The sequence below is a fragment of the Stigmatopora nigra genome, chromosome 12 (genome assembly GCF_051989575.1).
Source record: "Stigmatopora nigra isolate UIUO_SnigA chromosome 12, RoL_Snig_1.1, whole genome shotgun sequence".
Classification (NCBI taxonomy): Eukaryota; Metazoa; Chordata; class Actinopteri; order Syngnathiformes; family Syngnathidae; genus Stigmatopora; species Stigmatopora nigra.
In genome coordinates this window covers 13483901-13499613 of record NC_135519.1, presented here as the reverse complement: position 1 = coordinate 13499613, position 15713 = coordinate 13483901, and the positions used below count along the sequence as shown (strand labels likewise).

Sequence of the window (15713 nt, the reverse complement as noted above, 5' to 3'; positions counted from 1 at the left end):
AAATGACTGATCCATAACTAGTGAGACATTTACAATGAAATTAATTCATCCAATTTATTGTACTTGTGTTGTAATGGAAGAATCTGGTGTTCAGACCGCCATTTTGGATCAAAGTACAGTAGAAACTAGTTTTTCAGAATAAGATTACTCCAATTTTGTTGTAGTTGGGGGCTTATTTCAGAATCCACAGAAAAATGTTGTACTTCTAAATGTAGGAACCCTAAAATCATACAATCCAAAAGTTTTTGTATGATTATGAGCAAATCAGACAACATTTACCCAATCAAATGCAGGATGAAAACATGACCATTTTTTTGATAGGATGCGTCAATAACCGAAAAACTAGTTGATGTGGAAAAGTTTTGGACCAAAAAAAGCCAATGATGGACTTTTCTGGCATGAATTTGTCTTTTGGATTAAAAAACTAAATTTTTCTTGAGAGTTACCCTTTAGCCAATGAGGCTAAAGCACCACCTGACCGCCATCCACCCATTATACTCAGGCCAATCCCTGCTATGGAGAAGACTGTACTTAACTTTAAAGAAAAATACTAATAAAGTTGTTCAGGGTAGAAACTCCAGGGTTGAAAATAAGTCCCAATCTGCTGCCATTCCCAACGTTCCACAAATGCTTTGACATTCAACTGAAACATCTCGGATGGTGACGTTCCTTGCAATTTAAAATGGCGACGGTCCTTTTTACGTCTTGCATGTCTTTCTACAAATGCCGATATTTTCCACTGTGAAATTGGATTGACACACACGAATATCACGTGTGCAGTGACATTCAAGGCTAACGACAACATGCTAGCTCCAAGATGTTCTTTCCCCGCAATTGATAAGTGAGAGCAAGATTGAACGGGATCAAATTGTGCGCCAGCCCATTATTTCCGACACGCAAAAACAACTCCTGCCAACCCCCCGTGGACTTGTAACGGCACCCTCCGAGACCTCATCCACCTTATCTCGGAAGATACTCATCTCGTTTCCTGCTCAACTATATATTAAATGGAAAAAAACCTCATCAGGGTGGGGTAGTGGTGAGCATAGCCGCCTCGCAGTTCCACTACCGAGGGTTCAATCCCCCGTATATTTCCAACATGCTCCAAGTAGTCCGATTTCCTCCCTTGGACATTCTAGAACGTCCTTAGGCATGCGCGATAGGTCGTTTGTCTCCTATGGAAAAACAACCAATTCAGGGTTCATGATATTATCATATTTTCTCGCATATAAGCCTTATTTGTCGCAAAAATTATGATTTAATCGATTATATGCGCATAAATTAGACTTGCAATGCAAAAAACGGAGGGGAAATTGACTTGGGGCGGCTTATAAGAGGGAGATTGTAAAATTCTAAGGTTTTAAGGCTATGGCTTATGAGAAAATCCCATAGTTGGCTGAGGTAAGCTCCAGCACCCCCGGGAATGAAAAATTAGTGAATTTTCTCTTTACAACCCAACAAAATCCGATAGTGTTTATGTCATTGACAATCAGCCTGGCGTTAATCCCAGAAATATATTTTCCATGTCGTTTACGAGCTTCTAATATGGCCCCCGTAAACAATTTGAATCCTCCCCCTTAAAAGCCATCAATATTTTGTCCTGTGCATATTTTTCATGATTTGCGTCCGCGCCTTTGCTTCGATCTATACGTTATCTTTTTATTATGATGAGGAGATGTCGTATATCTGGAATTAAGGTGGGATTAGAGAACGTTTGTTTTTGTTGCTGAGGGATTGTGGGACATCGTGAGGGTGGCGAGCCGGGTCAGGCGGGCAAATAGCCCCTCATGTTTGCCGGATAATTCATTTAAATTGAAGCACATTGAGGCAGCTGTTTTATCTTTGCTTTTCTGGGGATTGGACGTGTAGGTGGATAAGCTTTCACTTTTTAGCAATTCTTTCTGTTTTGCAATCAAAACAGCATTTTTGGTTCCTCGCCAAAGATTTTTAGCTCCTGGCCAAAGATTTTTTAGTGCCTAGTCAAAGATTTTTAGCTCTAGCCAAAGATTTTTGGCATTTTTGGTTCCTCGCCAAAGATTTTTAGCTCCTCGCCAAAGATTTTTGGCATTTTTAGCTCCAAAACAAAGATTTTTTAGCATTTGTTGTTCCTCGCCAAAGATTTTTTAATTTTTTAGCTCATTTCCAAAGATCTTTAGCTGCTAGCCTAAGATTTTTTTGCATTTTTATCTCCTTTCCAACGATTTTTAGCTCCTAGCCAAAAATTTTTAGCTGCTAGCCTAAGATTTTTAGCATTTTTGGATCTTCGTCAAATATTTTTAGCATTTTTAGCACTTGCCAAAGATTTCTAGCTTCCCAAAAAACCTTTCAGCTAAAAGCCAAACAACTCAACTCTGTGCTTTGTACGGTGAAATCGAAATACAATTGCGAAAAGGGCAAAAAAAAAGCTAGAGTATTCGTCTTCCATCAAAAATAGAATTGATCGTTCCAAGTCATCAGCGCTGCTGTCTATCCTTGTTTACCGCCTGTTAAGGACGGATGATCACAAAGATGTCAGCCGTCCAATCCAAACACCGGCACCCCCTCTCCCCACCGCAAGTCCATTTGATGAGATTTTGGAGCCTTCGGTACAAAAGCGCCACTCTCACATGAGAACCCAGAGATAATGCGATGTTGATTAATTGTAAATAGCTGCACGGTGGCCGCTCGGCTTGGCGGCGACAACCAAGAGCGGCGACGTGTTAGCGATGCTTTTTCCAGAAATTGAAAGTCGTGTGGCCAGCGAGGAAAATGCATCCATAAGGGATGCTCGTTCATTTCGTCTTTTGCCTCACAAATGAGCGTGTACTCTAAAATAAGCTTTTTTGTCGGCATTTTCCAGATCATCAATGATGTTTTTTTGAAATAGTTTGGTTGGGTTAGCAACTATTAAGTCATATTTCTTTAATTTGTATTTTTTAGACTGTCAAGAGGTTGTTATTTGGTGTTTTAGGCCATTATTTTCTGAAAAACTCTATAAAAATCCATATTTAGCCTGATATACTCTATTTTACCATTGTTACTTCAATATACTATCTTATTTATGTTTACTCTTGTATTCTGATCAAAATGATACCTACAAATATTTTTTCCTCGTGTATTCTGTGACTTATACTCTGAAAAATACTATAAATATATTTATTTAAATAAAACATTGATTAATAGACTAAAAATACAGTTCCCAACTCACTAGATTAATGATCTCTATCCACATAATGTTAGCCAAAGCATGTATTATTTTCCTATTAACATTATTTATAATATAAATGATATTGAAATGAGATTTCAAGCTTCTCAGGACTTTTATCCGACTTTTAATGGATATAAACATGCTGTGTAGAGTAAACAAAATGGCTGAACCAACAAGAGCAGATGGGCTGGAATTAAAAAAGCTTTTCCATTTTCCACCAAAAGGGGGTTTGTATCAAAACCCAGATAACAAGTACATTAAAAAATACTAATACACATCGATTAAATGTTGTGATTTGGAGCCTTGAAGGTGCATCCATCAGCAGGTTGTCTGACACGGACGGATTTGGCGCCCCAACCTTTTGGCACCCGCACATCCTCCCCCTCCCCCTTAATCCCTCTTCCTCGCCATCCCCTCCCCGCCACGCTGTCGTCATCATCGTCGTTGAAGGGGGGGGGCTGATTTAAGTCGGCGGAGGGACAACTTTTTGTTTTCTCTTCTCTTCCAAGGAGGCGAGCGAGCGAGGAGTGAGGAGGAAGGAGACTGGATGATTCATTCCACTTTACTGGCCAGCCAATCCAAGATGGCTCTTTAATTGCTACGTGAATTAATTCCAACGCTTGCCGGACATTCCATTTGATTGGCAGGTAGGTTAAGATATGCTTTTCAAAATAAGAGTGTTGAAAATTGATGGATTTTTGGGAAAAATATATTTTGATTTTAAGGCTCTCCTATGTTTGATGACTGATGTCTGAGTATAAATTGATAGTATAGTGGTTCAGAACGTCATTACTATTTTCACTCATTAGAGTATCTGCCGGACTATAAATTGCATTTTTTTTTACATAGTTTGGCTTGGCCTGTCACTACTTATTGCTGCTACTTATTTGTATCTTTTTTTATACCCTTCTGAATGGTAATAGGTTGTTTTGTGGGTTTTTTACGTGTCTAATTATCCAAACATATGGCTTTAACAAGTGGATGTTTTGCCTTTTATTACTTGAACGTATAATGCTTGTAAATACCACTCAAAAACGCGATTTATACTCCAGCGAAATGTATTTTTTTTCATTCTTTTAATGTTTTTTTTGTGGGGCTACTGCAATTTATAATCCAAAACATTAGGAATTATCTGTCCTGGATGAACGCCATAATTTTCCTTTCATAGTTGTTTGACTTTGAATGTTTTACTGCTGTCTCCTCGAGAGAAAATAGAAGAAGCCAGGCAGCAATTAGTGGCATCTTGATTATTTTAATGAGCTGTTTGGACTTCCACCAAGACTCAAAAACAGTTGCTTATCTATTTGGTTCCACCTGTGTAGCGTCTAATGCTAACTAATTAGCTATTGATCCGTTTCATGTCACAGTCAAAGACCGACATTTTTGTTGACCGCTATATTTGAGACCTCAAAACAATAGGAAGGTTCTTTTCATTTCTATTATATTAAGTTAAAGGGCGCATTTGCAACAGTAAAGTCCACAGTTGGCTCTTTTATGCCTTTTCACATTGCGTTTTTTGCAAGAATTTGACAGCAACATGTGTAAACATGGTTTAATTATTGGTCAAAAGACTCTGGGCGGGGTTTTAAATGCAAACAACTAATTGCGGACAACTGAGGGACTATTTGGATCATTTTGAAAGAGTAATTCTGCATATTTAACCTTCACATTATGGACTTCTTGGGTGTGGCTCCAGTTTTTTTAACTAGGTCTACAATGTCTTCTGTGGCTGTGCTTGCTACTGCAACCAAGTCAATAGATGCAACCTGGATTTTATTATTTTTTAAACTCTAGTATGGAAAGCCAAACCAATAAATCAAGTACAAGTAGACAGCCAAATCTTGACCCGGGGGTGACGTGTACTTGCTCCGCAATTCCTCGCTTTCCCACAAGATATCCATCGGTGCGCGCCTCAGAGCACTTGACTGCGTACGAGATAGGTCGCAGATCCCATGACGTGATTTCCTTATTATGTGCTAAAAACCATTTTCAGAGTCCATTATTTAATAAAAATAAATAACCAATTCTAGAAATAATTCTCCACTATTTTCTAGCATTTTCTAGACCAGAGGTCGGCAAGCTTTTTGACAGATATGACCATAAAAAATAATTTTCATTTCAAAACACATTTTCAAATGTCCGTCCTTGGGCACCACGCTAAAAATTTAAAAGTCAAAATACATGAAAATGTGTAAATAGGGAATAATAACACATATGCCTATTTCTTCAAGGTGAACATGCATCAAAAGTGACATAAAACACTTGAAGCTTCCTCCGAACAAAATGGCGGACTCCAACGCCAACCACTCGTGGGATCGCGACCCGGACGGCTACGACTTGGACTACGGCGTCCCCCCAGACGAGATCCCGGACGCCACGCAGGGTTTGGTCTTCTTTATCGCCACCATTGTGATCGGTGTAGTCCTAGTGTGCATCATGTTGGTTTGCGGACTTGGCAACTTTATTTTTATCGCCACGTTGATGCGCTACAAGAAGCTACGTAACCTGACCAACCTGCTAATCGCCAACTTGGCCGTGTCAGACTTTCTGGTGGCCGTGGTCTGCTGTCCATTCCTGGTGGACTACTATGTGGTCAAGCAGTTGTCGTGGGAACACGGTCTGGTGTTGTGCGCTTCTGTCAACTATCTTCGTACCGTGTCCCTCTACGTGTCCACCAATGCTCTGCTAGCTATCGCCATGGACAGGTAAGACTTTAGCACGTTTTTTGTGCATGTGCTCGTTTGCTAATGTTAGCATCCTTCTTACAAAGGCTTTTTGCATGTTTGTAATTGATTATATTAATGTATTTTCTTATCATTTTCTTCTTTTTTGTGTGTGTTTTTCACTTTTAAGTTGTTTTGAAGTTGAATATAGCTTAGAGGGTTGTTGTGCATGTTTGTATGCTAACGTTAGCTTCCTTCTTGGACTTTTAGAAAAGGTTTTTGCATGCTTTTTGTCATTATTTTCTTATCTTTTCCTCTTTTGGGTGTTTCTTACATCTCTTATACAAAATTTGGACACTGATTATTTTACTTGGTCTTTTTCTTAGGACAAATTTATATATAAAGTACTGCTCTACTTATGAAACATACTACTATTTGTATTCTGTTTTCCCCCCGGCCCCCCTTTTCTTTTTCAGTTTAAGGAAAATATATTCTAAAGTCTCTAAACATAATTAAAGCACTCAATCTTAATGCTATATCAGTATTTGTGACAAATACAGGCACAATTGTCTTTTAATGATGTCTGCATTTTGCTGTTTCCACACTAAAAGATAATAAGCAGAACGCATAGTAATACATATGATGGATGATTCGTTAAAAAGACATTACATTTGACATGTAAATGAGTGGATTTGCTTAATTTAATCCATAATATTGGCTTCTTTTTATTCACTATAATCCATTTAAATCAATTCCTGCAAGAGTAAACATTTTCATTTTGGTTACAAACACTTTTTTTGTTAGTAGATTGGAATCGAGTATCAAAATATAGTTTTTCAGATATTTTCTCATCACAACCTGGCAACCTAATCATGATGTAGATGGCAAAAATATGTTATTTTTCTTCTCCTGCAATACCATAGCGTAATATTACATAAAATGAAAACGTACATTGCAATATTGTAAGATCAAATTCGCGATACTAGGAGATATGTGACATTTTTGCTCATTTTGACATCCGCAAACCAGATCCTGTTCGCTTTCATACCTTGACATTTGATTAGATTCAACAAATATGAAAAGAAAAAGTCATTTTTCCTTCTTTTGTCTCCGCCCACAGGTACATGGCCATCGTCCACCCTCTCAAACCTCGAATGAAGTACGAAACGGCCTACTGCCTGATCACCGGCGTATGGATGGTCCCCGTCCTGGTCTCCATCCCCTCGGCCTACTTTGCCTCTGAGACCAGGTACCCCCCTCAGGGTGGCGGATCGGCCTCCGCCCCCAAAGTCTTCTGCGCTCAGATCTGGCCCGTGGACCGGCAGGTTTACTACCGCTCCTACTTTTTATTGGTCTTCGCCTTGGAGTTCGTTGGCCCCGTGGCGCTCATGTCCTGGTGCTACGCCCGGATTTCCCGAGAACTCTGGTTCAAGAAAGTCCCAGGCTTCCAGACGGAGCAGGCCCGGAAGCGGCTCCGATGCCGTCGCAAGACGGTGGTGGTCCTCATGGGGATCCTGCTGGCCTACGTACTGTGCTGGGCGCCGTATTACGGCTTCGCCATCTTGCGGGACTTCCACCCCACGTTGATCTCCCGCCAGAAGAATTCTTTGGTGGTCTTTTACATCATCGAGTGTCTGGCCATGAGCAACGGCATGATCAATACCTTCTGCTTTGTCAGCGTCAAGAACAACACGGTCGATTACCTGAAGAAAATGGTGCTGCTGCGATGGAGGTCGTCCTACGCCAGCGCTCGGACGCCGCCCGACGAACAGGATTTAAGGACTTCGTCCTTGCCCGTCACAGAGGAGATTGAATGTATTCATTTGAGGTAAATCTGTTTAATGTTTGGACAAGCACGTTCTTTATTTGTGTAGCTAGTGGATAGACAAGTGGTTTTCCAACCTTGGCGGTTTTTCATCGTAGATGGCGTTGGGTATTTTTCTTCAAAATCTAATGGAATAATGGAAGGTTTCTGCCATCTTGGCCCGAATGTAAGACGATGTTTTCGTTTGAATTGAAATGAGATAGAAACATTTTGGGGTCTAGATGCTGTACCCAATCACAAGGCTAGATGGCGCTAGATATCGTTAAAGGGAAATTTGAATGCTAAATGCAGTTATTGCAATTTTGTTGTTTTGTTACGATAGATTGCTCATTGACATTTCAAAATGGACAAATAGTTTATTTACAGATGCGATTTCACTTTATTGTAATTATTTAAATATTCAGATATTAAGAATGAGGCAAAATAACAAGCTTTTTTTCTGAATATTTTTAGAATCATTTTTAGAAAGACTATTGTCAATATTTTTTGTCTAAAAATGGAATTTGCCGTTCAAAAAGTATTTTTTTTCAATCAAAAATTTTGAAAAAGAGACGTTCGTCTTATATTCGGGCCAATACGACATATTTTAAAATAGTTCCAGAATAACTTCCTCTCGCCATACTTCTATTTTGAGTCTATTGACAAAACTATTGTTTCATAAATCAAATATATGCGTTGACAGTAAGATAGTCACTCACTTTATTTAAAATATCTTTTCTAATTACGTTTAAAAGGGTTTTTGGTAGTCCTGCTGACCTGGTTGCTAATGCTAATGCTAATTGGTGTCATTGTCTTATGCAATCTGCATTGTGATTTCATGGTTGCCAGTTAATATTCACCCGGAATTGTTTCGCGGTCTGACACAATACGGCTTGTTATTCTCGCTATTTGGAAAAGCTTATGCTTAATGATATAATTATTGTGTGGTGGCATTTAGTGGCGTGTTTGCTGTTGCTTTTTTTTTCTTTTCTTTTCCTGGAGTGAGTCAGTAAAGGCAACATGTCGTGTTCATTATTGCTTAACCTTTATGTGACATTATAGGCAATGTGTTCTTGTGTTAGAACCACTATCATAAATCATAGGAGGAAAAAAAAATGGCGGGTTCCTAGTCGTAAGTTTAGATAAATTTGGAATGTATTTTTACTCATGCATGACATCCAGGAAAAAAAGTAGAATGGCGTATTTTCATATTTAAATGGAATGACTCATTATTTGAGTGTTGGTTTTTCTCGATTTTTTTGGTTTTGGGGTTTTTCGCATGTGTGCAACAGTTAGAACATTAAAAAAAATGTATTTGCGCATAGTTCCAGTGTATAGAAAAGACATTTAAAAAGCTATTTGCCAAGATGGAATGCAATTTTAATGTTTAATGATATTTAGAATTAAAAGAAAATGTCAATGATTAGCATACAGAAGTCAACAAACTATAGAAAGAATACAGAAATGTGAGAAAATGGAAAAGAGAATAGCATTTTATTTATTAAATTACTCGTTTGTATCGTTATTATGTAAGACAAACCCAGCTCAACTTTAATAAAATGTCTAAAAGTGGCCAAAATGAATCATAATTTATCTCCGCTAACTCGCAATATTTCCCATTTGAAACTTTTAAAGGACAAATATGAATCCAATTGGTCGTCACGGGCTAATCTGGCGTTTAATTTGAAGTTGAATGATGCGGATTGGTATTTAAAAAAGTATATTTATTCAAATTGGCAGCTTTATCCTGCAAAAAAATGTGAAGACGTTGACTTTTAATGCAAGTATTTGGACATAGTGGAGCGCACTCGATTTGTTCTTAAGCCGTTCTCTCCGAACGAATGCTGACTGGATCTTGTGAAAATCACTAGACTGTAAAATTGTCTGCTTGAGCGCCCCCAATAAATCTAACTTATGGAGTCCAAATTGTGGCCGCGTTGAAGGAACGGCGACAAATGGCGTCTGCTCTAATAAATCTGGACAACCTTGCTGAATGGCGCATTATTTTAATGATGGCAACTTTCAAAGTTCATTGTCCACTTGCGAGATAACAACTTTGATTCATGGAAATGAGAAGAATGGTTGTGTTTTTTTGGGACTCGCAAATGTTTTTTTGGCTTTGACGTCTTGGAATTTTTGTGTTTATCCATTCCTGGTGCTTTTTTGGATGCCTCAATGGCATTTGTGATTTTACCCAGGGACGCCAATGAGATGTTGTCGTTTTCATTGCCTCTCCAAATTGTTGCGATGATGTAGCGGTTTGTTTCCTAAAAAGGTTGGACGACAAATTACATTGTTCGTTGGTGAGATGGTTTTGGGGTATTTCAAGCTGATTTCTTGTCGGGTTTTGGGGTATTTTGGTTGATTCGCTGATGGTCTTGGGCTTTATTGGTGACTTGTTGTTGGTTTTAGGCATTTCCAGGTGAGTCTATGTTGGTTTTGGGGTATTTCCAGGTGGTTTCTGGCTGGTTTTGGGCATTCCAGGTAGCTTTCTGTTGGTTTTGGGCATTCCAGGTATTTCAGATTTCAGTTTTGGGCATTCCAGCTGGCTCACTGATGGTTTTGGGGTATTTCCAGGGTATCTCCAACTGGTTTGGGACATTCCAGGTCATTTCTCATTGGTTTTAGGCATTCCAGGTCATTTCAGATTTCAGTTTTAGGCATTTCCAGGTGACCTACTATTGGTTTTAGCCATTTCCAGGTGTCTTACTGTTGGTTTTAAGGTATTTCCAGTTAACTCTCTGTTTTTCCTGGTGAATTCCTGCTGGTTTTGGGACATTTTTAAGGTTCCTCATTTGCCACTTCCAGCCTGTGGGCCTCCGCTTTAGCACCCCTTCATTATACCATCAGAGTTCTGCGACCATTTGCATCTTCACCCCCCAACCCCTCCACATGGCCTACAGCCATCTTGACAGCAAATCATTGGCTGCCCCTGAATAATGAGCGCCGTCGTTTTGGCCGTCGTCGCCCGGTCGTTCTCGCGCTGGCGTTTATAACAGATTAATCAATGTGTCTTTTAACAGGTCAAATGAACAACTGTGCATTTGTTAAATGTCTGCCTGCCTGCTCATTATGTATTGCTGTTTTATGTTGTCTGTGTCTTTGAATAGCAATTTTTGTTTATCACGACCAGGCCAGTTTTGAGCCAAAATAGGCTTTTTTCCAAAGTCTATCTTTTTCAAAATGATTGACGTAGCTCATGTAAAAGGTTCCATTTTAATATAATCCTGCGCTTTGTTGTAATGGAGTCCTTTTGTGGTGGACTTCCACCTTTATCGGATTATTTTAGACAAACGTAGATGAATGTGGCTGGAAAAAAGGGGACATTGCGTCAAATTTTATGAGTGCACTGAGCTAGGATGAAGTTCATTCCTTGAAAATTACATTTCGCCGTCATCACGGGAAATGCGCTTTTGCTTTTTTTTTCCCTTTGGGAAGATATTCGCCGTCTTGATTCATTTTTCCGTCGATGCGCTTCAGATTGAGCCCACGACAATCCATTTTTATTCCAACTTTTGCGCCAAGACAAAGGCGGACGACCTTTTATTTGAAGACGCGCAAATTGAAAGGGTCGAACGTTTTTTTTTTTTTTATGCTGCCTGGCAACCTGAAGTATGGGGGGGGCGGGGCTTAAGGTCACTAAACTTTAATGTTATAAACCATGGGTCGGGAACCTTTTTGAAAGAGAGAGCCATAAACAATTCATATTTTCAAATGTTATTCCTTGAGTGCCATACTCAGAATTTTTAAAGTAAAAATACATGAAAATGTGAGCATTTTTTTTCTTTTTATTTCTTGTTAGAAAGTGACAACTACTGCAGTAATATGAATCATCGAAAAAAATTGACATATTTCGACATTAGAAGCAACATCTTAAATTTCCGGTAAGAAAATTTTGATTTTTATTATTAAAAAGCATCAGGTTCTCATCAAGATAGACAAATTTCTTTTTTCAAATTGACTAATTTGATATTTTGCATTTACACAGACAGTCATATTCACTTATGATATTGATAGTATGCTTTTGATTCATAGAGTATTTCAGAAATATTTTTAATATGAGATTTACCCTTCAAGGTAACACATTAGTACTCCTTAGTTTGTATTGGTGCTGCTCATTTTTACTTCCCACTTTTGGACACCTCTTGCACGGCTTGGATCCACTCGGTTCTCTCCTGGGCGGTGGGCGCCTGCAGGTAGTAATGCGTTTCATCGTAGGTGATGATCTCGAACAGGTCGCCTTCTACGTCGTATCTTTTGGCTGCCATGGCGGTGAGAAATTAGTCTTTAAAAAGGCGGAAGCATAGAAAGGAAATCGTGTGGCGCTGACCCACCGTCGGGTACGAAATCCACGGCCGTCACCACGGAACCCCGCAGGTGGATGGACCCCAGAGGTTCATCGCCCTGATTGGGAAATTTTTCTTTTTGTCAAAGTTTGCCATGCTTAATAGTGACTGGGGGAGGAGAGTTTGTATTTTTTACATCAATAATCTGATAGGTTACAATTTTACATTGCGTTTTTTTTCCTGGGGGAATTTTTTTGGCGGGTAATTAAAAACTAAAGTACTGAAGTAAAAAAACAGTTTACTACTACTACTACCACAATTACTAATACTACTACCACTACTACTAATTCTACTACCACTACTACTAATACTACTACCACTACTACTAATACTACTACCACTACTACTACTACTTTCACCACTACTACTACTACTACCACTACTACTAATACTACTACCACTACTACTAATACTACCTTCACCACTACTACTAATACTACTTTCACCACTACTACTACTACTACTTTCACCACTACTACTACTACTACTACTTTCACCACTACTACTAATACTACTTTCACCACTACTACTACTACTACTACTACTACTACTTTCACCACTACTACTACTACTTTCACCACTACTACTACTACTACTTTCACCACTACTACTACTACTACTTTCACCACTACTACTACTACTTTCACCACTACTACTACTACTACTTTCACCACTACTACTACCACTACCACCACTACTACTACCACTACTACTACTACCAATACTACTTCTACTACCACTACTACTACTACCAATACTACTACTACTACTACTACTACTACTACTACTACTACTACTACTACTACTACTACTACTGCCACCACTACTACAACTACTACTACTAGTACCAATCCAAAAAATTGGATATGTAATAGAGGAAAGCAGCTTTGGCTCAATGACGGTTTTGAAACTTTGCTTTCCACCCCCAGTGACTATATTTGGAAGAGATATTAATACACACCTTGGTGGGGTCGTAATAATGCATGAAGGCAGGGTCATTCCTCAGGATGAATTTGCGGACTTTCCAGTTTTTTCTCTTGTGGCCCTGGAAACAAGGAAGCCATCAGGATGGGAAAATTCATGCAGACTTTGCCACTTTGAAAGGCTTACCTGTTTGAGCAAACAGCCTTGTTTGACAATATTCCCTCGGAATTCGTCCTTGACGAGACTTTCGTCTTCACTGGAGTTGCCTTCGCAAAAGAAGCCGCTGTCGGCCTGTCCACACGTCGGTTGTCAAAATTGGAAAAGTAACCTTTCTTTGAAAATAAAGAATTGGAAGGCCCGGACTTACAAAGTAGTAAAAAGCCCGGGTTTGATCCAGGAAGAGGGATTTATCCCCGCTGACAGCTCCGTCCTTGGAAAGCTCCCCGGCGGGCTGCAGGAAGCCCTCGTTCAGGAGGCCCGTGGCCAACATGAGCGCCTCCGCCCTGTTCCTGGCTTTCTCCTTGGATATCAGCCAATCCACCACGGTACAACCTTATTTTTCAAATTCATTTTTTAAAGGTATAGCATTCAAATCTCAATATGAACTTTTACATAGGAAAGAAGACTTGGAGCAACGCTACCAGTGAAGCAGTGGTTGAAGATTCGATTCTCTTGCTCCAGCTTCAACTCCTTCACCCCATCGTCCTGGTCTCTCAACTGAGTGTACAGCTCACTAACAGAACACAATGGCAGGTAAGGTCAAAGTTCAAATAATTCACTTCCCAATAAGCACAGTCACTCATACTACTACCACTACTACTTTTACTGCCACTACTTCTATTACTGCCACTACTTCTATTACTGCCACTACTTCTATTACTGCCACTACTTCTACTACTAGCACTACTACTGCTACTACTACTTCTACTACTAGCACTACTACTGCTACTACTACTTCTACTACTAGCACTACTACTGCTACTACTACTTCTACTACTAGCACTACTACTGCTACTACTACTTCTACTACTAGCACTACTACTGCTACTACTACTGCTGCTACTACTAGCACTACTACTGCTATTACTACTGCTGCTACTTCTACTACTAGCACTACTAGCACTACTAGCTCTACTAGTACTACTAGCACTACTACCACTACTACTACTACTTCTACTCCTAACACCACCACTACTACTACTAGCACTACTATTTCTACTGCTATCACTATGACTACTACTCCTATCACCGCTACTACTACTACTACTACCATTACTACTACTACTAATACTCCCGGCCATATTTGTTATCCATGACAAAACCCCAATGAATCCCTTTGCTTAGGACAGCCATAATGACTTTACTGTATCGTCCTGCCTCCCTGTGGCTGAAACCAGAACAACTGTGGGCCAATACCAACCGGGCAGCGGGGCGTCCGGTACAGACCGTAGACCTACTTAAGGTTGACGGTGTCTGGCAGGCGAATGGAGCGTCTGGTTGATTTCCTGGCAAACTTTTTGCCCCCCTGCAGGCATCGGATGGCACTCTTGATGTCCTTTACCCACAATTCTCTCTCCTCAACATGCGATGCTTGGAAGAAATGCTCTTGTTTGCTGGTTGTGGTCAGCTTGAACACCAACTGGCCAATCGGAGAAACACTCTTGTTATTATTACGATCATGCTTTGCCCCAAGTTCACGACGGACGTACCGTTCGAGTCCCACAGTCCTGACAGGGACTGATGAGCGTGGCCCCTTTAAGAGGGATCATCCCTTTGGGGGACCGCTCCGTTTTCTTCTTGTAGAACTCCAGTCCGTCTTCGGACAGCACCACCCACATCGCCCTCCAGTAGTTTAACACCGTTCGCTTTGAGTCAAAAAAAAACATTTTCAACAAGCATATTTATAGGCCTCACAGTTCTGGGGTCGAAGGTTCGATCCCGGGTGTGGCCTTTTCCTCCCACATCCCCAAAAAGATACATGCTAGGCTAATTGTATGCTAAATTGCAAGTTTTTTTTGCATCATAAATTAAATACAATTATTTTTTTCCCATTGGTAGAAAAAAATGACAATAATTCATGTAAAGTCTGACTTGTTTGTGTCATTTCTTTCCAGAGAAGAAAAAAATGTCCAGAGAAAACAGACAAATGTTGATTGACTAAATTAAACACGAGTTGTCTCATGGTCGCAGCTGTCCGATAATTGATGGCGAGATGGAAAGAACAAAAACAGCCTTAAGGGACAATAAGTCACGTTTGGCTACTGAAGACTTTTTTTTCACTGCAATGAATGAATGAATTGGACGCTTTTTCTGTCGACGGAACGAAGGGCGTCTTCTTACCTTTTTCACCAAGTAGCCTTCTCTTATCTGTTGCGGCTCCATTGCTACTATGTTACTTCTCAACTGGCGGTTTTTCCTACTTTTTCCTCTCTTTTATTCTTTTTTTTAATCTACTGTTATCTTCCTGTTTTGGAGTCAAACATAAGTAGCGGACAGACAAGAGAGCAGGAAGTGTGTTATGTCTGACAAAGAAACTTCCTTTTTTTATCAGCCCGTTTGACTTGTCACTTCTATGACAAACTCTACTTTTTAGGACATGTTTTAGGACATGATTCATTTCATAAATGATGCTTGACTTTTTTCAGCTTCCCTTCCAAATTGCTTTTCGGGCTTTTAAGACCAAGACCAAGATGTATTTGTATATATTTTGCTGGGAAAAAAATCATCTTTGAAGGGTGCACAAAGTTTATTCATGTTTTTTTTCCATATATATTTATGAATAGCCTTCC

General features: G+C 39.7%; 2 protein-coding genes across 4 annotated transcripts; one reads left to right on the top strand and one right to left on the bottom strand.

The window, feature by feature from the left end:
- The first annotated feature begins 3718 nt into the window (after positions 1-3718).
- prokr1b (prokineticin receptor 1b) lies at positions 3719-9141 on the top strand. 2 transcript variants are annotated; one of them, XM_077729863.1, is made up of 4 exons: positions 3719-3834; positions 5419-5892; positions 6971-7460; positions 7529-9141. In XM_077729863.1, the coding sequence occupies exons 2-4, from the start codon at positions 5471-5473 to the stop codon at positions 7661-7663; spliced, it is 1047 nt and encodes a 348-aa protein (XP_077585989.1). In that variant the 5' UTR covers positions 3719-3834; positions 5419-5470; the 3' UTR covers positions 7664-9141. The 2 variants fall into 2 exon arrangements, with proteins under 2 accessions (XP_077585989.1, XP_077585988.1); XM_077729862.1 differs by having other exon boundaries at positions 6971-9141.
- Positions 9142-11422: 2281 nt separating this feature from the next.
- plek (pleckstrin) lies at positions 11423-15629 on the bottom strand. Of its 2 annotated transcripts, none has more exons than XM_077730423.1 (9): positions 15265-15629; positions 14634-14789; positions 14382-14563; positions 13566-13657; positions 13292-13476; positions 13111-13215; positions 12962-13045; positions 11985-12058; positions 11423-11915 (listed from the first exon to the last, which is right to left on the bottom strand). In XM_077730423.1, exons 1-9 carry the CDS (start codon positions 15304-15306, stop codon positions 11864-11866), a joined length of 972 nt encoding a protein of 323 aa, XP_077586549.1. In that variant the 5' UTR covers positions 15307-15629; the 3' UTR covers positions 11423-11863. The 2 variants fall into 2 exon arrangements, with proteins under 2 accessions (XP_077586549.1, XP_077586548.1); XM_077730422.1 differs by having other exon boundaries at positions 11989-12058; positions 15265-15484.
- Between the last annotated feature and the right edge of the window lie 84 nt (positions 15630-15713).